Source organism: Malania oleifera, chromosome 6 (genome assembly GCF_029873635.1).
Source record: "Malania oleifera isolate guangnan ecotype guangnan chromosome 6, ASM2987363v1, whole genome shotgun sequence".
Lineage (NCBI taxonomy): Eukaryota > Viridiplantae > Streptophyta > Magnoliopsida > Santalales > Ximeniaceae > Malania > Malania oleifera.
In genome coordinates, this window is record NC_080422.1 from 72,503,791 (window position 1) to 72,528,564 (window position 24,774).

General features: G+C 34.4%; 1 protein-coding gene across 1 annotated transcript; it reads right to left on the reverse strand.

The window, feature by feature from the left end:
- Window positions 1–1,255: 1,255 nt before the first annotated feature.
- LOC131157032 (uncharacterized) lies at window positions 1,256–22,992 on the reverse strand. The gene is made up of 3 exons (XM_058110869.1): window positions 22,630–22,992; window positions 21,941–22,401; window positions 1,256–2,320 (listed from the first exon to the last, which is right to left on the reverse strand). The coding sequence occupies exons 1-3, from the start codon at window positions 22,721–22,723 to the stop codon at window positions 1,568–1,570; spliced, it is 1,308 nt and encodes a 435-aa protein (XP_057966852.1). The 5' UTR covers window positions 22,724–22,992; the 3' UTR covers window positions 1,256–1,567.
- Window positions 22,993–24,774: the final 1,782 nt, after the last annotated feature.

The following is a 24,774-nucleotide window of genomic DNA, read 5'->3' on the forward strand; positions in this document are numbered from 1 at the left end:
GACAAAGATTTGGGTTCCAGTTTTAAAAGTGAGGCAATAAGGGTGATGCCTACAGAATAAAACAGAAAATGAAATCGTATACAAGACTCTAAATATATCTTCCAATAGTTAGGTGAAGAAAATATTCAAAGAGAAGAAATTGGGCAAACTAAAACTAAAATGGCTTACCTTCCCACTAAAATGGCTTACCTTCACTTAGGATCGCAATGTCTATATATGAAGACAAATGTAACCTAAAGCAATAATCCAAGTATCATAAAGTAGCCATAAAATTGTAAAACCTAAATATTAATATAAGATGGGCCACTCCCAAATAATTCTATATTTGTAAGACCAAAACATTAACAAAAGATGGAATATTCCCAATGATGACAGGGGGTGTGACTTTTACTAAAGAAATAACTTCCCCACTTTCAATTGCTTCAAACATACTAAACATATGACAACATTACTTTCTAAATGGATTGAACTAAGATCATACTTTGATATATCCTAATCCAATGGGTTTTTGTTATTTAATTCAAAGTTATATTTATTAGAATTTATATATTCAATCCACCTATCCTATCAAACTTGGTATAATTAATAAATACAATTGATTGAGTTGGTCATAACAAAGCATAACCATTAAGAATGTATATGTTTATCATAATTATTAAAAATATTATTGTTTTATCTCAACTATTAAAATAATAAATACAACAGCTAAAAAGTGTCTATATTAATTTCAAAATTCAATAGATCTTTTAAAATATAGCAATATAAATACACGCAAATTCAAATGGAATTTTTATCGAAACAAATCAATACAAATCCCATTTCGATCTATTTATTTAACGAATTAACCAGATGAAAACCTCACTATATCCAAACTATTTGAATCACATGTAAATTAAATTCTTATCAAAATCAAATACATTGGTTGGCTTGCCTATATTCAGAAATAACCAGTGAAAAACATTGTTCTAGTTGACCATGCCCACAAGTTTGAGGATCAACTGTGACTGTTTAAGATCTGAGAAGATTACTCCAATTTTAATAATGCCTGGGAAGCTAGGAGTTCAAGCGTCAAATCAAATTGGGCCAAATTGGATAAAATATAATATAAAATTATATTAAATATTATCCAATTCTGTACAATTTCAATTCTCAAACTTGAACTCACTATTTACTTATTTTGCTGATGCCTTACAGGCCTTGCAATTGGTGCTTCTGGAATGACAGATGAACCACTCAAAGCCTCTTACCAATCTAATTTTCAGATAAAGACATTCTTTTTTTTTTAGGTGATGATGAACAACTAAAACTTTCAAAATGAAATTCAGTCTCAACAAAGCAGTTAATACAATATAACATGGTAATAACCACAACTACAAAATATAAATGTAGGGCGGAAAAGCAGTACCTCCTGCGTGCCAGAGTCAACCTCTTAATTCTTCTGCATCTCCAACCATCGGATCACCATGAGAATTGACTCGACCAATTCATCAGACAAGGCAACTAAAAGCATTCAACAAGTTGGTGCTGCCAGAAAATCTTCCTTTTCCACTCGTACATAACCAACATTTTAAGCTGTTTTCTCATCCTGTTTGGATACTTCTTTAATTTCATCCTTCAGAGAACCTGCTGGTGAAGGTTGAATGGTTGCAGCCAAAACAGAACCACCAGTTTGACCAAGATCCAGAAGCCGGGCTATGTGCTTCCTTCCCCTCTTATGATTGTCCATCACACCTTCAGAGTAGGCTCCAATTTTGCACATTTCACACCAAAACCTAAACTTCCTCTTATTTGGATCAAATGTATTCTGCATTTTGTGGACCAGGATCTCCCCATGTTCCTTCTTTGAATCTCCAGCATCCTGCTCCTTTTTATTCACTATTTTCTTATCATTTTTTTTACCATTCAAATCTTCTGTGTTCTCATTTAGCAATGAAGTCTCCCCAATTCTTTTGATTTCCTGTAATTCATCCTCCATTTTCTTCTGCTGCTCTGAGTTTGGGAAGGCAGTGCCCTCTACCACTTTAGCGGCCCTTTTTGGCAATGCAGTGAAGGAGTTCTTGCCTGCCCTCCGAGCCATAAGTCCCGCCTCCTTTGCCTTGTGCTTCTTTCCCTGGAGGTGCTCATCCAAGCCCTGCTCACACGTGGCACTAACCTGACAAAGAGCACAACTCCATTCCTCTTTGAACTTCTTCACTTGACCAGCTGCAGGGAGCTCTTTGAACTTCTTCATTTGACCAGCTGCAGGGAGCTCACCAGTACCTAGTGCAGGTGGTGTCAGAGATTTGCGCTTCACTCCGGAAAGATTCTGGTCGGGCTTAGCCTGCAACAGAATACTCAAACATATTCCAATACCAACATGACTGAAAATCGGAATCCAAAGCATAAACCTTCAAATATTAAAAATGCATTGATGATAAACATGATTATCATGTGAACTAAAAGGCATTCTTGTTAACCAATAAATTGTAAAAGGAGTTAGGATAATCACAAAATTAAAAGCAATATCAGGCCTTTAAAAAATTAATATTTTTATTTATAGAGAGTTATACATAGCATAGGATGCGACCAACCCCTGGAAAACATATTCTCCACATCTGCATCTAATTTAATTATTTACCTTCTCTTGTCTTCCTATTGAGCGGAGATTTTACACCTACTGAGTGGAGTCTCTTTTCTTTTTTTGAGGGGGGGAGGGGTGGCAGAAACGACAAATATATGAATAAGAATAAAGGATAGAACAGGGAAAAGAAAACCCTACAAAATTCCTTTTTGAAATTATGACACAGCCATCTGAAAAGTCTGGAGTCCCAGGCTGCTCCCACAAAATGAATTTGAATTCCTCCCTATCAGCTGTAGTTGCAACATCAAACAAAGCAGAATTGTTGTGTTCGGTTTCAGTCAAAAATAACAAATACGAAAACCAAAAACTAGAAATCAAAAACTAAAAACCAAAAACTAGCAACCTGTTTGGTTAATAATTATAAAACTAAAATAAATTTAAAAATTAATTAAAAAATACTTATTCTTTAGACAAATAATATTATAAACATGTGATTAAAATAATAAAATTACAAAATAATAAACATTAAAAAATACTATAATAAAAATATAAATTATTATAATTATTTTGCTAAACTGTTATACAATCAAAAATTATTACAATAAAAACTTTATTGGGCATTACAATTGAAAAAATAGTAAAGAATATTTTGTAATTGGCTTTCTTATTATTTTTTTGAAATTTATGCATATTTTTATTTTAATTATATTTCAATTCATATTATCATTCTATTTTAATTTAAATTTAAAAGTGTATAAAATGAATTATTTAATCCAAATGAACTATTTCTAAATATTAAAATTTCTGGCAACCGATTGTCATAAAATCTTATTTTCAATTTTTTCACAAACAGAAAAAATCCGACATCAGAAATAGAAAATTAGTAACACAAACAAACACGTTTTTATAATTTGTTTCTTCACTGTACAAATACAAAAACAGAAAATAGAAAATAGAAAAAATACAAATAAGCCCTTAAATTCTCCAATCATTCCTATTTTGTGAAGTTTGTCAGATGATTTGTTTGCTTATATTTCCAAAAACAAGCACCAAAAATTCCTTACCACAGAAAAACTTATTTTCTACCAGCAACCTTTAGTCAATAGGCAATATCTTTACGAATAATTGATGGTTAATTTACTTAATAAGGATATGCAATGCAACTCAGAAATGACAACTAAAAACTACAAGAAACAGATGGAATGTGTTTAAAAACCAATTTCAATGAAAATTTAGCACCTCCTCAAACTCCATGACTCAAAATTCTGGATTTTGTGGAGTCCTAATTATAATTCTTTTTCAAAGAAAGATTGTGCACAATAAACAATGAAAAAGAATAACAATTGAGTTAGTTAACTTATATTTCCAATTATAATTCTACCTATGATGCATTAAATGTCCTAATCTGTTCACATACAATCGAATCCAAGTTTGGGCAAAGGAGGAGGATTCCGTTAGGTAATTGACAACTGGCATAAATTTTGTCAAATCTTTATGATATAAATCCTTACCGATTATTTACCAAGGCATCCCCTACAAGCAACATATTGCAGTTATACCACTTGAGGGCAGCAAAAAAATGTGAAAGGGTGGGCTAGGTTGTCGCCCCCAAAGCGGTGCGTCGTGTCATTACTGGGGTACAGTGTCAAACATAGTAGTCAAAGGTGCAAGACACACCAAGGTGCAAAGGGTACTTGGAGCCAAGGCACAAGGCACGAGGCGAAGGCGCACACCTCACAAAGGTGAGGCGCACAATCATGATTGTGTACAATGCCTATTTGGTGGGTAATTTATATATGAACACATCAGTAGTAATATTAGAATTTAAAATGCCAAATTACGCATGCAAGAGTTCAAGCTTCAAATTAGAAATGAAATGAAATTGCCAGGTCAAAGGCCCACAAGCATCAACATAGTTCAGTATCAAGAAAAGAGTACAATAAAGATTTCAAAGTCCAAAATCTAAAAATCCTCCTCAATTATCAGTCATCACTCATCATCAACTAAGTCTGCCAAGATATCATCATCTTCCTCGCATCAAAATTTTCTTCTCCAGCATTTTCTTCCTCTTTTGTCTCCTCTGCACTATCCACTTGGGTCTCATCCTCATCTACAAGTTCCAACACTATAGTCCAGCCCCTAGCACTGCTAGATGAAGCTCTTCCTCTAGAAGATGATGACACATTCGCACTTGTTCTCGATCTAGTGTGATGCAGGGGATTGTTGACTCCAGCACCTCTGGCAACGGAACCCCAAGTCAAAAGATCATTTTCAAACACAAGTTCATCATCTTCATAGGAATCGCCATCCATCCTACCAATCAACCACTCATTACTATCATCAATGTCCTTTAGAAGGATGGGATCAATGGTGTCATGCTTGTTGTATCGACACCTCAAAGTTCAGTTATATTTCACAAATACCAAATCATTCAAGCGTTGTAGGACTAGCCTATTTCTCCTTTTTCTATGAAGTTGCAAGAAGTTTAAAATAATATAGTAAATAATGGTTCTAAAAAGAAAAGGACTAGTAGTTCATGTTCTTTAATCCACGATATCCTAATGACCTACAGTAGCACTACACGTGAGGCTAAGGATTTTCACAACAAACTTTTGCAAGTTTGGAGTCGATGATCCAAAAGATATTCACCATTGTGCCATTATAAAATAAATTTTAAATGAATACCTACTAGCTAAATAGCAAAAATAATTTTAGATAGAAAGAGGTAGTAAAAATGTCACTTTACTTGGTGCTTTTATCTTCCTTCGTCTCACTACCAAATCAATTCCAAAGAAGCCACTAGCTTTAGTGTAATTTTCCAACTCATGTAAAACCTTATCTTGCAATTCATAGGTTGGTACCAACCTTGTAATGCATTTGTACAAACCCATCGTGATTTCTTCATTTTGCGAAATGTGTGGGTTTGAATAGAAATATTCTGAGTTCAAGTAGTGTGCAACTATATGCAAAGGTTGATGGAGTTGGCATCCCCACCTCGTATCAATAATTTCAAATCTCTCCTTGAATTTATCCTCTCACACCAAAAGCCTTAGCTATGGCTTCCTTAGCCCTATCCATTGCTTCATAAACATATCCCTTTGCAGGTTCCTTTCCCCATCAACCAAACGGAGTACATGGGCAAGTGGGCCTTTCATTTTCCTTCGTCTCACTACCAAATCAATTCCAAAGAAGCCACTAGCTCTAGTGTAATTTTCCAACTCATGTAAAATCTTATCTTGCAATTCATAGGTTGGTACCAACCTTGTAATGCATTTGTACAAACCCATCGTGATTTCTTCATCATGTAAAATGTGTGGGCTTGAATAGAAATATTCTGAGTTCAAGTAGTGTGCAACTATATGCAGAGGTTGATGGAGTTGGCATCCCCACCTCTTATCAATAATTTCAAATGTCTCCTTGAATTTATCCTCTCACACCGAAAGCCTTAGCTATGGCTTCCTTAGCCCTATCCATTGCTTCATAAATATATCCCTTTGTAGGTTCATTTCCCCATCAACCAAACGGAGTACATGGGCAAGTGGGCCTATTACTATGAGAGCATAGACAATGGTACTCCCAAAAATAAGCATCAAAACAATACTAACTGCTCTTTTGCCAGCTGCCTCATTTGCCTATATAGTAGTATTCCAATCTTCAGAAGTAAACATCTTCCTCAAGTTGTTCTTTTGAAGGTGAATCAAACGAAGAGTGATGATGGCAACTGCAAATCTTGTAACTGCAAGCCTTAGTAACTCCTTTCCTCCAGTGAATTTTTTCATCAATTTCACCACATCAACACAGTTATAAATATAACCATTCAAAAATATTTCCCTTTTCAAAGTTGTATGAATTGTAGGCATCTTTCCAATATCCTCCAATGTTAAATAGAGGCAATGGGCAGCACGTAGTATCCAATATAAATGTGGCCTCTTTGCTTCCAACAATATCTCTATTCAAAAATCATGGAGTGAAGCCATTAAATTATTAAAATAAACAATATATACACTAGATTGTAGTTCTAGAAATAAGTTCTTACCTAGTGCAACATTGTTTGAAGCATTATCAATTACTACTTGAATCACATTTGATTCTCCAGTTTGCACCACCATGTCATCAAGTAATTTGTACATTCTATCTGCATTCTTGACAATGTTAGAAGCATCAATAGACTTGAACTGAATCTATCCAACCATCGGACATAATCGAGCCTCCATATTTTGCCCATTCCTCCTTATGGACTTTCATCATCTCTTTCATTTGACTAAGTTCCTTCTTTAGGAAAGGAACTCTCACTTCATGATAGCTAAGCACCTTTATTCCTAGACCATATTCCCCAATCGATTCAAGTGTCATTGCAAAGTTGTCCAAACGTACAACGTTAAATGGTATTCCAACATCGTTCATCCACCTAGAAAAATATGTCATTGCCTTTTGTCTTAATTCTTTCTTGCACGCCTCACGTATTGATGTTTGCTTCATCTTACCTTCTTTCCTAGCTTGAACCGCTTTCTTTGGATCAAGAGTAAAAAACAAGTCTATAGGCCCCTTCTGTTTTGGTTTCTTCAAGGTGAATTGGTATGAACTTCGACTTCCACTTCCACTACTAACCCCTCTATTGCCACAAGAGTCAATTTCCTGAACTTCATCCTCCTCATCTTCACCACAATGATCTATGTCATTAAAGTCAAACAATAACTCATTTTTCTCCTTCACTATATATTTCTTCAACATATACCCCCTAATCTCCTCACGAATATGAGCAAGGCACATATAGAGCATTCTTTTACATTTCAAAATCCTATGACAATATGTTGTTTTGCCCAAACTATTCCTCCCTTTGTGAATTTGCCACAAAAATGCAAGTCAAATTATTTCTATTTTTTTTATCATCCAAATGTGCATACTTCCATGCAGAATCTTTCTTTGCACAGCCAGAGTTTCCACTTCCATAATCCATTTAAGATTTAAGACCTACTATCCTAAATGCAAAAGCAATGTATGATATATTTCAGAAAATGTATAGTTTGTATACTGTATTTCCAAACAAAACAGCAGCTAAATTCAGAAAAAAATGTAATATATTAACTATAAACTTGCATTAACTACATAATTAATTACATATTATATAATATTAACTTAGCGGCTTAATGCAAGTTAATCTATAACTTGCCAAGCACAGGGCAGAATGCCAGCCACCAGCAGGCAGCTGCAGCAAAATGTTAAGCCCCAAGGAACACAAAAGATGGCAACAGCAGCAACAAAAATACTGGGACCTGAAGAAGAAGAAGAAGACGACTCATTAGTTTGAAGCAGCCTGACGACTCACAAAGATTGGCAATGACGACTCAGTGGCTCGAAGCCTCTCACTTGTTTGAAGGCTCCCTTGCTGGAAGCAGGCTCAAATACTCGAAGACGAAGGTCGTGCAGGTTTGAAGGCTTGAACCTCAAAGACGAAGGGCTCTTGTGAAGGCTCTCTTGCTCGTGAAGGATCAAAGACATCAAGACTTGAAAATGAAGGTGTTTTGAGCAGCTTCAAAGGCTCTAGGACAAACTTTTGTGCTGGTTCAAAAGCTCGAACCTCAAAGACAAAGAGCTCCTGCTGGTTGCATGCTGGTTCGAAGGCTCGAAGACGAAGGGCTCCTACTGGTTTCGTGTTGGTTCAAAGGCTCTAAGACAAAACGCTCCTACTGGTTCGAGTCGAAGCCTCTAGCTAGGGCAAGGGCTGATTTGAAGGCTCTAGCTCTAGAGTTGGCTATATTTTCTTTCTTAAAAGGTTAAAAAAAATGAAGTTAGAAGTAAGAAATCTCAAGGCGTGACTCACAGCACCTGGAGCCTCAGTGCGCTTCACTATGCCTAGTTGCGCCTCTTAGAAGTCGCCTCGCCTCAGACATGATGAGGTGCTAGCCTCGTCGTCGCCCGACTGCACATCGTGCCTAGGCACTACTATGGTGTCAAATACGCAAGGGGTCACACATCATTTTTGGATGTGGGCGGGCAAAGAAATTAGTTCAAGAGACTAGATTAGGTTAGCAACTTGGAATATAGGGACACTTACAAGTAAAAGCATGGAGATAGTGAACACAACGATTAGAAGAAAAATTAATTTAATTTGCATTCAAGAAACTCTTGTGGGTGGGGGAGAAAGCTAAAGAAATTAAAAAATCAAGTTTCAAACTTTGACACAATGGAAAATAAAAACATAAGAATGGGGTAGAAATCATTATAGACAAACTTAAAAAATAGTGTTATAGATGTCTAAAGAGTAGGAGGTAGAATTACAAAAATCAGCAATCTTAAGCGAAGAGATAATAAATGTCATTAGTGCTGATGCTCCTCAAATAGGGTTAGCAAAAAACCTTAAGAGACGGTTTTGGAAATATATGGATAGTATTATTTAAGGAATATATCAAGGACCGAGAAAATATTCACAAAAGTTTATTTGAATTGACACATTGGAAAGGATAATGAAGGGTATGAGATGATACATAGAGGAAATGCACATGGAGATTAAATTTGTCTTCTAGTATGATCTTAAACTTCTTCATGTCATATGAATCTATGACCTTATTATAATAAATATTTGCTTCAAGAAGAGAGAAAGACACTCAATAATCTTCAAAAGTGGACAAAATAAAAGTCAAATAAATTTTGTTCTTAACAAGAAGGGTAGATCGTTCAGCATATAAGGATTGTAAAGTCATCCTAGGTAAAAGCTTAACTACGCAATAGAGTTTGTGTTAGATATACGTGTTTAAAAAAAAAATGGAAGCGAAAAAGTAATATAAATCAATGTAAAAGAACTAGGTGACGAAACCTAAAGGGAGAAAATATAATAAAATTTAAAGATAGAATGTTCAAAAATGGTGATTGGACAATAGGGGATGATAAAGATACAAAACACTCTTAAGAGTCGGATAGATAGATCTATTAAAAAGATAGCAAAAGAGCTTTTAGGTAAATCAGGAGGAAGATTCTTAGATTATAAAGAAAGTTCGTGGGATCAAAATGTTCAAAAATCCGTAAAGACAAAAAGAACTTGGTATATAAACGTGGAAAAAATGTAGAAACATGGAAAACTTTGAAAAATATAAAGAGAAAAAAAAATGATACAAAAGAAGGCCATAAGTGGAGCTAAACATAGATCATAATATATATATATATATATATATATATATATAAAGAGACATACTTAAACTTTCTGGAGCTAGATAAAGAAAAACTAAGGACTTAGGAAATGTAAAATATATAAATTGTAAGGATGATAATGTCTTGGTTAAGGAAGAAGACAAAAGAAAGATGGTGGAGTTACTTTAAATGAAAATCAACTAGAAAGCCTGAACTTAGAACTGACAACTGAAGAAAGGGCTAAAAATATGAGATTTATTGGAAAAATTAATGTTAATGAAGTTAAGCTTACATTAAAAAAGATGAAAAATGAAAAAGCTATAGGACCATATAACATTTGTTGGCCTAACAAGGCTTACGACTCTTACTTTGATGATAACAAATCAAGGTAATTTGATATGCTTTCAAGTTAATATGTTTTAGGAATCAAAACTTAGATAGCTTAATGGAAATATGCAAACAAGTGGCTCAAGCTAAGTGGATGTTAAAGCTCAAAGATAGACATATTTTATGAAAGCTTGAAGGATTGAAGCTCGAAGTTTGTTTAAAGCTCAAAGAAAGGACTCAAAGCAAAAGAAAAGTATGAAGACTCCAAGAGCTAAAAGATTTAGAGTCATTACAAGAATCTGGTTGAAGCTCTTTAGGACAAATCAAAATCCAAGAAACCATTTTTTAAAGACCTTGAAATATGTTTTCTAACGTTATAAATTACAAAGGTCTCAAATGGAAAAGGTTTTCAAAGTCAAAATCTTAAAAAAAAAAAAAAGACCAAGTTTTTGAATGTCAGGCACCTGCCCAAACCTCCCAGGCGACTGCCCAATTTGTTTTTTTTTAAGAACTGACGGACAAGAAGGTGTCAGGCGCCTGCTAGGTGCTTGACAGGTGCCTACCTGGTCTTCCTAGGTGTCTTCCTGTGTTTTGACAGGCGACTGCTAGTGTTCTGACTTTTGATTTTGAACTGAGGTAGGCGCTTGCCTTGTCGTGCCAGGCGACTGCAACTGGAAGAAAGTTTTTTTTTTTTTAATTACCAACGGGAAGATTTTTGAAAATTGATTATAGGGCTCCAAATCTTTTGCAAAGTTGACCAAACACTCCAAATCAACTTGGGGAGTAAGGGAAACTCTATAAATAGCCCCCAAGACATGAACTTTTCATTGACCTAGAAACATCTTCAGCAATCTAAGACTCTCACGTGCTTTCAATTCTCAAAGGCATTTTTGCCAACATCTTTCTACCCATTCTACTAAGTTCTTGCTGATTCTCACAACGAAATTGTGCTTTCAAAGTCTGGACCTTCAATCAAAGGAAGATTAATTCGGTGATAAAAATTTATTGAGCTTCAATTACTTTATATTGAATTACTTTGAAGTATATAGTGCTGATTGGTGTACTAACCTACTCTATCTGAGAGTGTCTCTTGTACACAAGTTCTCTTCTCTTGTTTCTTGTCTTGTAGACGATTCAAGGCTATTGGATTGTTGTTACCAAGCGTGAGGTTTTGTTTGGAGAGGTATCTCTGCCTCTAAAAGAGGGAAGTGTAAAAGGTTTGTTCCGCCCGAAAAGGAACAGGTATAGTGAAATCCTTAGGTGGTTTGCCTAAGGCAAGGAAGTAGGCTGAGGATAAGCCGAACCTCGTAAAAACCTTGGTCTCCTTCTCTTTCCCTTACTCTCTTTTATATTTCAGCATATATATTAACTGCGTGGATGATTAAAATTTCCTAATCATACGAACTACGTGGTTTGGAATTTAAATAAGCTGAAGTTTAATTTGTTTTTTGGGACTTGCGGAAACCGAAAGGGAGTATGTTAGTTGATCAATAATTGGCGGAAACCATAAGAGAGTATGTTGATTGGTCAACACCTCAAAACCTATTAACTGAAGGTTTATTTGAAATCTGAAATTTGGAAAGAGTGTGAATGTTATATTGTTTATCATATAGAAAGACCAAATTCATTCTTCACAGGGCTACATGCAACCAAACTGAGAATTGCCAAAGGAATTATATAGCATATCTTGATTGAACACATTGTGGTTGTTTGATTGGTTGATTGAAATTTTTGTTTAATTTGGGTGGTTGCGAATCGAATAAAAAGACTTAAGTTTTTGTGTGATTGCTAAATCAACAAGAAGTCAAGAATTCATTGAAAGAATTAAAAGAGGTTAAGAATTTAAACAAAACAAAAAAGGATTTAAAATAAATTTTAATAACCCAATTCATCCCCCCTCTCTTGGGACTACACCTTGGTTTTCAACATAATTGATACAAAAAAAAGGCCATAAGTGGAGCTAAACATAGATCATAATATATATATATATATATATATATATAGATACAAAAGAAGGGTAAAGAGACATATTTAAACTTTCTGGAGCTAGATAACGAAAAACTAAGGACTTAGGAAATGTAAAATATATAAAATGTAAGGATGATAATGTCTTGGTTAAGGAAGAAGACAAAAGAAAGATGGTGGCTTTACTTCAAATGAAAATCAAGCAAAAAGCCTAAACTTAGAATTGACAAATGAAGAAAGGGCTAAAAATATGAGATTTATTGGAAAAATTAATGTTAATGAAGTTAAGCTTACATTAAAAAAAATGAAAAAATGGAAAAGCTATAGGACCATATAACATCCCAATTGAAGTTTGGAAATGCCCATATATGATTAACTAATTTATTTAGAAAAATTATAAAAACTAAAAAAAATTCCAGACAAATGGAGGAAAAGCATTTTAACACCCATACACAAAAATAAAGGCAATATTCCAAAATGTAATGACTATCGCAGAATTAAACTTATGAGTCATATAATCAAACTGCGGGAAAGTGTGGTTGAACAAAGATAAAGGTTAGAAATGAGGACCTTAAAAATTCAATTTGGTTTTATGCCTAGGAGATCTACTAAAAAAGATATATAACTTTTAAGAAGATTAATTAAAAAATTTAGGGAAAAAAAGGAACTTACATTGGTTTTTATTGACCTAGAGAAAGGAAATGATAGGGTACCTAGGAAAGTTCTATAGTGGGTTCTAAGAGGAAAAAAAGGGTGAGAGGGGGGGGGGGGGCGCATTTGTAGTAGGTACACTAGATGGAGTAATGACTAGTGTTAAGAGAAAAAGTGAAGAGGCTAGGGAATTTCCAATCACAATAGGTATACATCAGGTTTTGCTTTAAGCCATTATCCCTTTGCCCTAGTGACGGATGAGCCTACAAGGAGTATCCAAAATAAGTTTCCATGATGTATATTATTTGCAAATGATATTGTCTTGATTGATGAAACTACGGGAAGAGTAGAATTTAAGTTAAAATTACAGAAAGAAGCTTAGAATCTATAGATTTTAAGATAAGTTGAAATATTATAGAATATATGAAATATATAAAATGTCATTTCAGTCATAGTAAGAGGAATATTGGAGAAAAGATTAGACTTGATGGCCAAGAAATTATTAGCACTCGTAAATTTCAATACCTAGAGTTAAAGCACGTTGAGTAAAGTGAGAAGTGCTTCAGGTGTGCTATGGAATCGTAAAATACCCTTGAAATCAAAAGGAAAGTTTTATAGTAATTGTAAAACTAGCTATGCTATATGGATCAGAATGTCGGGCAACTACGAAACAACATAGCGAAAAAGTAAAAGTTCCGAGATGAGAAAGCTAAGGTCGATGAGTGGTATAATGTTAAAATACAAATTAAGAAATGAACATATTCGCGATAAGTTAAGCATAGATCCAATAGAAAATAAGAAAAGGGTAGATGGTTTGGGCATGTTAATTGTATGGCATATGGTGCAACAGTGAAGAGAAGTGAGCTAGCTATTGTGAGGGGCAATAAAAAGGGTATGGATGGACCTAAAATAACTTGGAATGGAGAAAATTACGAGGGATCATGTAGATTGGCAAAAAAGAATTCATGTAGTCGACCCCTCCTAGTAGAACTTAAGGCTTGGTTTTTTGTTGTTCTATTTCCAATTATCATATTTCTATAAATTAACTTCTTGGATCCAAAAGATCAACCCATTAAAAAGGGGAACCCAAACACGTGAAATTCTTCTTCTCTCGGTGCAAGTTAGCTAGTTCGTGTAAATATTTTCCAAATAGAAGTCTTATTGAATTTCTTGTACTCCCTTACTATAATCCCTTATTTTTTAGCTTTTGATTCTCAATTTCTATTCTCTACGCACCAATGCCAGTAATGACAAAAGCCTTGAGTAAAACAAAGTGGCAAAGCACTATAACGGCATTTTATCTTAAAACTAATGATGATGTGCCAAAGAATGATCACTCTGTTGAAAAATGAAGAGAAGCTGTCAATCGTCCATCAACAGAATCCCCCACTGAATTGGGGGAATCTGTTCAATTCAGCGTCTGTGCATGGCACTGAACTGGAATATTTCAGGCCTCATCCAAGGAGAGGGTAAAAGTCTAGTGGATCCTCTTGAGAAAATTTTTAAACTTGGTTCGAGCAAACTGAATGAAGCATTATAGGGGGAACAACCATTTATTCATCTCACAATGGAATCTATAGTAGAGGTGAATAATGTGAAATTGGAATAACTCTCTATATGGGTAAAGTTTTCTCATATTCCCTCCATATACTAGACTTCAGCAAGTCTGAGTTACATTGCTAGTGCAGTTGGGAAACCTCTCTATCTCGAATCTTTTACTTGGAAGATGATCAAAAATCTAAGAAATCATGGTAATATTGTTCCAATACAGGATATAGATATGGAAACCAACCAAAGGATGCAATATATGGTCCCACATAAGAAAATCTTTTTTCCAACTTAAATAATTAAACAAGTTATTGAGGATCATGTTCCCTTCAGTAACATTGTTGAAAATGGTAAGTTGTTAACAGCTATAACAGGAAAACTCTCCAAAATAACCCGTCAAAATGAAGTGGCAGTGGATTTTCTCCTTACAGGCTTTCAGTTAAAATTTCCATGAATCATCTAGATTCATCAGAATCACAAAATCATACTGAAATTAACAAAATCTTAACTAAATCAAAATTCCTTCAATTCAAAATTTGAGATTCAAAGCCCAATTTGAAATTTCTATATTAATTAGTCTTCTTTTTATATTAAAAGTAAATATTATTACAAGAAAAGTATGAAGTATAACATTCGAACTTTTAAAATTTTATGAAAAACTAAACTTAGTGAAATAAATAATATTCAACTAATTTATGAATTTAGCCACAACAATTTACTTGACTATTCAAGTTCAAATTACCTGTATTTGTGAAATAAATAATATCCAACTAATATATGAATTTAAGTTTTATTAATTGAATATATTTAATATGATTATTATATGACATTATTGCACCTTATACATCATATATGTGTCATTGACATATTCTATTTGCAATATTTTTTAACTCTAAATCTTGCATTATTATGTTAATAAACATCTAAAGTTTCATAAAATATTCCATGATTTACTATTAATTTCCATCATTTTCTAAATCAAAGTCCGAAATAACATTGAAAAAAAAAATTATCAAAATCTTACTGAAATTTCTCCAAATTTTAACAAAAATAAATTTCCTTGAATTAAAATTTTGAGATTCAAAACCCAAATTGAAATTTCTCTCTTAATTAGTCTTCTTTCTTCATTGAAAATAAAGATTTTTACGAGAACAATATGAATTAAAATATTCAAACTTTCAAAAATTTTATGAAAAATTAAACTTAGATATGGTTACTATATGACATAATTGCACCTAATACACCATGTATGTATCGTTGACGTATTCTATTTGTCATAATTCAGTTCTAAATCTTGCATTATTATGTTTATTAACAATTTCTTAAGTTTCATAAAAAATTACATGATTTACTACTAATTTTCATCATTTTTTAAATTGAAGTCTAAATTGACATTGAAATCAAAATTTCTGTAATTTTTGGCCTCAAAATTTTAGTTGAAATTGAAATTTAAGACATTGGTTGGAAATGCTTCAAGTAGTAATAATATCCATTTTATAAAAAAAAAGGCTAAGATTATGCAAAATCTTCCTACTGATAAAAAGGGGGGAGTGCAAAATGTCAGATTAAATCTGATGATTCCCAAACTAAAAAACCTACACGATGATTGCCATTGGTAGTTGGAATATTAAAGGCCTTGATGACCTCAAAAAGCACAAAGAAATTAGAAGATATATAACAATTAGATAACCGGCGGTGGCTAGGATCTTTTGCCAGAATACGGGTGGGTTTTAACCCTAATGTTTTTAACACTATTCAAGTTACCAAAAATTCAGAGTATATTTCTCCTCTCGCACAGAAGGTAAACACTGTTGGATAACTTCTTTACACTTTAAACAGTATAAAAGAGAGTAAATTCTTACGGAAAGGGCCATTGATGCTACGTTAAAAAAATGAAGGATACTCAATGGTTTATGTTAGAACATTTTAAGAGGGACTATTCTGAGTAGTAATTCTATTTTAGCTGGGAGCTTATCAGGAGTTACGGATTTCAATTACTTCCTTTTTACAGCCAGGCTGGATGACTTCTTTTTTGTACAGAATAATTTATTGCTAGGAAGCCGGACAAAGTTCTAGCAAATCATCTTTGTAATATGACCTTATCTCCAGTGACACTTAAATTCTTAATACCAGGAGTCTCAGATCATTGTCCTGCTTTAATCACAAGAAGAGTTAATGCAGTTTCTGCTAGATTTACATCTCCTTCAAGATTTCTAAACCATGGGTTAGCCCTGAAGACCTCTTTACCATAGTCAAAGATTCTTGGAAACTAATTGCAAATGGCTCTATGTACTTTGCCAAAGCTCAAACACCTGAAGGAAAAACTCAAGAAAGTTGCACATAAACCACTTCTCAAGTATTAAGAACAGATGAAGCAAGAGAGGCTTTTATCGAAAGCTCAGTTGAGCCTACACTCCCTTGACTCTAATATTGATATCATTAAATCACAGTATATCAGCCAAATCTGCTGAGAATAGAAAGCAGCTAAAATGGAAGGATAAAAATTAATAATTGTCTTTGACTAGATGAACATAACACCAAGTTCCTCTCTATGGCTGTCAGCAAAGGCTCAGATAAGACCACTAGTGAACTCTGAGGGGATTCCTATTGACTCAGGTGAGAACATTTCTAATGAGATCATAAAGTACTACTCTAAGCTACTGGGAAGGAAAATTGAGGAGATTCTCTCCTGTCGTTCAGTTATTTTTAGACATAGTTAGTGGAATAAATAGGATAAATCAATGCTAAGTAAACCAGTGGACCAAAAAAAAAAAAATCAAGGAAGCCATATGTTCCTTCTCTTAAGGCAAAGCCCAAGCACATTATGGATTCAATGCTAAATTCTTCAACCCAACAAAAAACGAAAAAAAAAAACAGATGAAGCTAAATATTTCAGGCCTACAGCATGCTGTAACCTCATATAGAAATGTATAACAAAAATTATGGCCAATAGACTTTAGAATTGCCTGGGATCTTTCATCAATCCAAATCAGTATCCAAGACAATATCTTATTTACTCAAGAGTTAATTATTATCACCTTAAGATTAACCCCCGAAGGATTGCCTTGGAAGTGGACTTGATGAAGACCTTTGATTCTCTTCATTAGGATTTTACCATACTTTAGTAGAATAGATTGACACATCTAGTAATTTTATTGGAAGTAACATTTCTCAAATGCAAATTCACTCTTGAAGCTTTACCATTACACTTGGGAAATCACACACTGCCAGTCTAGTAACATAGAATCAATAAAATGTTGGACACACTGCACCAAAACAAAATAAATAAATATATAAAAGCAAAAACAAAAAAGCAAAAGAAAGAACTGCAATCTATCCGGAATTTGAAGTTTATACCAACCCCTATTCAGTTTTTTTGAACATCCACTATCGAGAAAAAATAGCTCAAACAGAACAAATAGGAATTCATATCAGAAGAGCTAGCTCATCAATTGGAGGTTCTTGCTCCTTTCACCATTCATCCAAGAGCAGATATGAGAATTTGGGCAGGGATAGCTCAGGGTTTTCTCTTGTAAATTTTTTTATGCTTCTATTGAAAGATTACTATTGTCCTACTTTCTCTCTGGACACAATTATTTGCCATGCTAACCTTTCTTCAAGGATAAAATCTGACCAATACTTTGATTCTCAACAGAATTAATGCCCTAATGTTCTGATAGAGGTGAGAAGACCTTACGAGGCTGGTAGCCAAGATGTATGCATTTGCAAGTCCTTGCAGAAGAATAGTTTTCATCACTTTCTTCACAGCAAGGATGCTGGGCTGCTTTCTAGTAAGTTATTTGATGTATTCAGTGAAGAGACTGTGCCCAACGAATGTGGAATGTCTTTCATGATGGAGATTTATGAGTTCAGAAGAGGGAAGAAGCATAGGATTTTGGGAAGGTATGTTTGCTTTGGTATTCTTTGGGTGCTGCAGGTAGAGAAAAATGAAAGGATTTTCTTTCAGATAAATTCACTATTCTTTTGCTTCAGAACAGAGTAATGTTTCTAGCATCTTTTTAAGCGGTCTATTTCGGTGGTTTGTCGCCTGTTGGGTTATGTCCTTGGTGATTTGCAGCAACACAGGAGCTGCATTGATGTAATTTCTGTTTTGGTTCTTTGAAGAGTGTCTCATACTTTCTTCTATTTTGCTTTTTTATCTTGTTTTTTAGGAAGATGCCTCGCCCTCCCCTTTCTTTGTTTTTCTGTCTCTTTAATAATCTTTTCTTAAAATAAAAAATATCAGAGCACTCAGCTTTCAAAACATCTGAGCTATAGGGCATGCCAACACATCCACAACAGCTGCTCAAAATAATTCATGCAGAACTAAAGAAGTTCCTTTTTATCATGATAAACAAAACATTTTCAGGGTTGAGCATCCATGCGGCAGAGAGTGAAAATTTTTGCTTCATTTCATCAAAGTTGAGAATCCAACTAAAGCTAGGAAACAAGATTGAGTTTAAGATAATTATAATAACAAAGACTGTAGACCTCTCAAAGTTGGGCATGGCAACACATTTAAAAAGCAGAGCAGTCTTGCCACACTGACTAATAGGTTGCTCATATAAGCTCCATAAACAGACAAACCTAAAATGACAGATAAAAAATAATAAAAAAAGGCTACAATGAGGCTTTCTTGCTAATTTTTAACTTTAATCTGTACATCGCGAAATAGTTTTTGATTCTTTTTAATGCATGTGCTATTCCAGATTGTGAATCACATTGGCCAACTTGCAAATTTTCAAATCCATTGGAATGCACACCCTGCTCCATTCTAATTGATCAACCCACTTCTTAACTTTAGCCTGGATATCAAATCAAATAATGAAAGATCTGGATCTAAAACTAACATAGCAGCCCAGAGGCAGATCACAACAAACCAACTAACTCTACATACTAAAAACCATGTATCCAATACTAATTATAGCAGAGCTCAAAGAAAACAAAATAAAGACGAACTCTTTCTAGTTTTACTCCAATAGTAAATTCACAAAAGCAAAAAGAAAAAAGATCCATCAATTGAAAATGCACAGCAGCAAAAATTTTACATGAAAATATCATTTAACAGCCTAAGTTCTACCAACAAGATAAATTTACAAGCAACCAAGAAGTAGATTAGGTGGATGAGAAATATAATTTTTAATCATGCAAAACCCAAACATACAGTGTTCAAATTGTTCATAAATTAAGAAAGACATTAGCTAAGATCAATAGCTTCAAAACTAAATATTAAATGAATGAAAATTAAAATCTTATAATATGTTGTAACACAAAAAAATACATCATATATCATGCCCAGGTATCATAGAAATTAAAATCCCTATCTGTTTTTTCTGTTCTACTTAAAGCTTCAACTCTCTTTAAAAATCAAAGTAATCATTTCTATCCAGTGTAGCACTTCCCTCATTTGATTAAAAAGCATATAGCATACCAGGGGTGTGCATTTTGATTGGTTCGGGAGGAGAAAATGAAGAAGTGAACTTTTTCAGTTTTATATAGGAGAAAACCAAACTGAACCAATCTTTAGTATGGAATCGAACCAAAATGACGGCTTTTATTTTGATTTTTCAAGTTGAAAACCAAACCAAACCAAACCAAAATTTCTGATCTATTAGTTTAGAGAAAAAAACTGAACCAACTGAAGTGTCTTTTGAAAACCAAATTGAACAAACTGGCCTCAGTGGCCTTATGCATATACTAATTTCAGTTTTTTCGGTTTAAACCAAAGTTTAATTTTCAAAACCACCAATATTTTTTCCAGTTCTCACAACTAAAACCGAACCAAACCGAACCAAATGTGTGTATAAAACAAACCGAATTGGTCGAAGTAGTTCAGTTCAGTTGGTTTCTTCTGTTTTACCTGAATTCAGCACACCCCTATATCATACAACAAAATTAAGGTGGTCAGCAACTTCAAAGCAGTTCAATGCCATCCTTCTAGCCCAAGTGATTTCAATCTTAACCAAGATTGATCTGCTTAAAGAGGTCTATATCATACAACACTTTTAAGGTGGTCAGCAACTTCAAAGCAGTTCAATGCCATCCTTCTAGCCCAGGTGATTTCAATCTTAACCAAGATTGATCTGCTTAAAGAGGGGACATCTTTACCACTGTCCATTTTGTTATTAAAGAGTCCAGTACCTTGACTGGCCTTAACAAGACATTGATATAACTTCATCTGCAGAGCTTAAGACCAATGTTGCACCAGAAGAATGCATAATCATCACTGATAGAAAGAAATTTATGATAATAACATCAAAACAGAGAAAATAAATAAATCAATAGAATAGGATTGGGATTTTAGAGATCAGACACTGAAAGCACATCCAGTAAGCAGCCTTTCAGAGGAACAGTGGACAAGCTCAAATGCTGGTCTGAAGAAGCAGTACAGTCTCCCTGCTCTCCCCCCCCCCCCCTCTCTCTCTCTCTCTCTCTCATTCCAACGAAAGAATTGCTAATTCTTACACCACTCCATAATTTTCTGTACAGTTCACCTTTTACTAAATCAATCATTAAATCTAACATTCTATTCATGCATATAACACATGCCAATTTTTAAGCCAAAAATCAATATGCTATCTATAATAGTTTCATTAACAAACTACTCTTTCACTATATATGTTCAGTGGAAATTTTTATGTTACTAAATCAATCAACTTAAAACTGGTCCTGCATTATCTGCGCGAAGCGAACATCGAATTCAGTGATTGATTTGAAGAAATATGAACTGTACGAGAAAATATAAAATGTTGTAAGATTTAAAAATTCTCTCATTTGAATGGAGGGCACTAATCCTTACTACACATGCATTCACACAGTTGTGATGCATTTGTATCATTGTTGATCATGCGACACAAACCCTGACACAGCAATGTACACAAGCCAGCAGTACATACACAAGGTAACTTTCTTTAGGTAGACCTGCAAATAAAAAATCAGTACCAAAGGGTCAGGACAGCCATTAATATAGTTCTTAAGTTGCCCAGATTACAACATTGGCACCATAACAAAATGTTGCAGCTAATCATAGCTGCAGTAATCTGGACAAATAATCCCCCTTCTTAATGACTATGCTTCCTCAGGATATGATTTCTGATGTGCTGGTCTACAAGAAGAAGGGCTACCGTATGCACAGATAGCAAGTCTACAGATATTTCTGTCTCAGAAAAATAAAAACAAAATTGTTGATGGTTGAAACTATAGATGCAACAACAGGTTAACTTTCGCCCACTTCCAGCATCAAATTTTGTTGGTAGTTCTTAAACCTTTCGATCTTTATAGATCAAGTATATGTTATCAAGATGGCATTAAAAAATAAATATTATTTATTAGGTTTGTGTTCAACATCACTGAAGTTTTGACATTTCCTAATGCATCAATGTGTTAAGAACCAGAATGGTTTGCATTACAATTGTAATACAAGGGCAAGGTAAGTTTTTTCTGAAATTCAAAACAGAAAACAGCATTCGCCATAGAAGTAATTAGAATTTGCAACAGGCCAGCATCCAGAATCCAGAAATCAGAATTTCCTTTTGACGCAGTGGGAATCATTATCCAAAATCTAGCAAGAAAAGGCGTGATCAGAAAATCTATAAAGAACAAAGAGACAGTGACTGATAAACTTTCTATTTCAGAGCCTACAAATAGAAATCTACGCAAAGGTACAGTGATCCAGACAAAGAAATAAAGTTGAATAAACAAAGGAGCCTTTACAGAAACCAAATAAATAAAAAATAAATGTGAAATTATTGACTACATACTCACCAGAATAATCACTTTCTCCTTGTTAGGCTCCGAAGCGGACTTAACCTCAGGGGCTTGCGCTTCCAAACGGCGCTGAAACGGCACCAGATCTAAGGCAGCACTAAGGTCCCTTCGGATCGGAAAGGCTATTCTTTCTTCGAGAGATCTCGCATCAAACTGACCCAGAAGCGGCAAGCGAGACTCAAACCGCCCAAACCCCTCGAAGATCTTTGCAGAGGCTGCAATCGGAAAAGGTGAGACAAGCGGAAAGTCCTCTGCAGCCGCCCTCCGTAGGGCCAATTCCCGCTCAAACATGAGCTCCTTGCGCACCTCATCCTCCAGTTCCCGCCTACGTGCGACCTCAGCCGCGATTATCTCTCCCCTTATTTGCTCCTTCTCGAGCTCCCGCAAGACCACTTCCCGCACGTCGCTAGGGTTTCGCAGCACCTCATTCCGTCTGAACTCCATGCTGGAATAACCGGCTGGCGAGAGGGGAGGGGAAAAAAAACAAAAACAAAAGAGACCGGAGTAATGCTCTGTTTGGTTGCGTAGAAAATGTTAAAAATAAAAAATAAAACCCAGAAAGGAAACAAATTACAGTCTTCTATCAATTTCGAATTCTCGTTTTACCTTATAGTTCACTGTTTTCCATCGTGAGAAAAGGAGCGTGGATGGAGAAATTTGAAAATTTTCACACGCTTTAAACATACCTCTAAGCGCTTGCTCGGTGAAGAAACTGAAGTTCGAAGAAGATGGAAGGTAGGTCGAAGGAATGTCATCTGTGGCTCTGAACCTGAAATCCATGAAGAAGAAGAAGAAGACGAACCAGGCCCGATCTCCGTGAGTCTAGGGTTAAGGTCTGCGAACGGAGGAGCCGGAGGCTGGTGGTGGTCGAAAAGAAAAGCCAAAAGGAGTAACGACTGGCATGACGCGACTTTCGAGCGCGTAGAAGACCGTTCCGAACTTATTTATTTACATTTATTTTTTGAATCCAGTGCCGAACGAATACTACCGTAGGGTCACAGCTCACTTCTTGTCGTGAGGGCCTGGCCTGCTGCCGCGGGTTGAAGGACAGGTAAATTCGTAGACGCGCTCGCGGTCTTATTCGTGGTAAACTTTTGCGCGTGTCATGAAACTTGTGCACCTTTGTCCTACTCGGGACAAACAAATGGAGTTTTTCCCATTTATCTTTATTTTAAAATAATATATTAAATAAAATCCAATTTCAGAAAACATTTATAATAACTCTACATAATCTCGTAGTCCAACGAAATTTGCCACATATCACGACGAGCTTTTTTCTTAAGCAAATCTTACTGGATCAAGTAACAAAATTTACTTGCCATGCATTAACACTAGATTGGATTACCATTTAAATTTCGTTGAACCAAATAGCGAGATTTGTTTAAATCACTGTAATTGAAGTAACGAGATATACTGTGCATAATATTTCAATTTTTTATGTTCTCCTTTTTTATTTATTTATTATAATAATAATTAATTAAATTTTTTGAACGAAGAATCATTTATTAATTTAAATTTTTACATAAATAAATGTATTTTTTTTAATTTAATTAAAATATTATTTTTATCATAAATTAATATAACAATTATACATTATAAATATGCACTAATAACAAGATTATATTTAATTAAAAAAGAAAATTTTATATTATTTTATTTAATAAAAATATTTAAATATTAATTAAAAATAATTATTATTGAAATTATTAACTAAAAATCTTATTAATTCTAATTTAAATTATATTTAAAACTAATAATAACACTTATTTAAATACGATCAAATGTCACTTATAATTTTCAAGGCTTCTCCCTCAGTCGCGCACGCTCTACCATTTGAACTCTAACTGCATATAGATGCAGAATTGCAGATAGCAGCAGTAGGAGCAGGAGGAAATCAAGTGGCCTCCCCCTGCATGCATCAGTAGTACTGGATTCCATTCAATTTAGAATTTTATATGCATATATAGAGCAAGCTACATGCTACTATTATAATTATGTGTGTGTGTATGTGTGTGTCTAGGCTAGCATTGAATAATTTATTCAAATTTATTTTTTTAATGACTAGTCAAATTATTATAAATGACACTAAGTACTCATTTTTATAAAAAATTTTGGAACTGTTCAAGGAGTTTTTTTATTTTTTTATATTAAAATATTAAATAATGATTAAGTGTGATTGGGAAGCCAGCTGCACCAATAAGTTTTGAAATAATAATAAATGAGTAATATAATAAATGTAGTTTAAACATTTTAGAACATATTTTTGAAAAAGCAAGCAGGCATGAACCCACAAAATAGAAGCTCCCCACCTGGTCGTGCGCGAGAGAGAGAAATGGAAAGTGAGAGATGGAGAAGAGAGAGACGATATAGTGAGAAAGGGAGAGCGAAGGATGGCAGCAAGGTGGTGACGTTGAGCGAGGATGGCCGTGACTAGAGGTGGCAGTGTGCTGGCAACGGCTACTAGGTCAACAAATGAATGTGGAGAGCAGAGTGTGTGTGTATATATATATATAAAGCCTTGTGTCTGGGACCCTAAAATGACTTCATTTAATACACATATTAAATATACAACATACATAAAAAAATGCATGCATGGGACAAACGGTCGGAGGAACAAGCCAAGGAAATCGCATTTTTCAACCTGACAAAAGATAGAGAGTCCCCATACAAATCCCCCGAATAGGGTATTATTTACTATATTATTTTAAAATAAAGATAAACTGAGAAAAAAACTCACAGTCATTATATGCTTACTACAGGAAAAGGCTCCAGTCTCACTGTCTCAGCCTAAATGCTAAGAATTTAGAAAGACGTGTGGTTGTACCATCCTT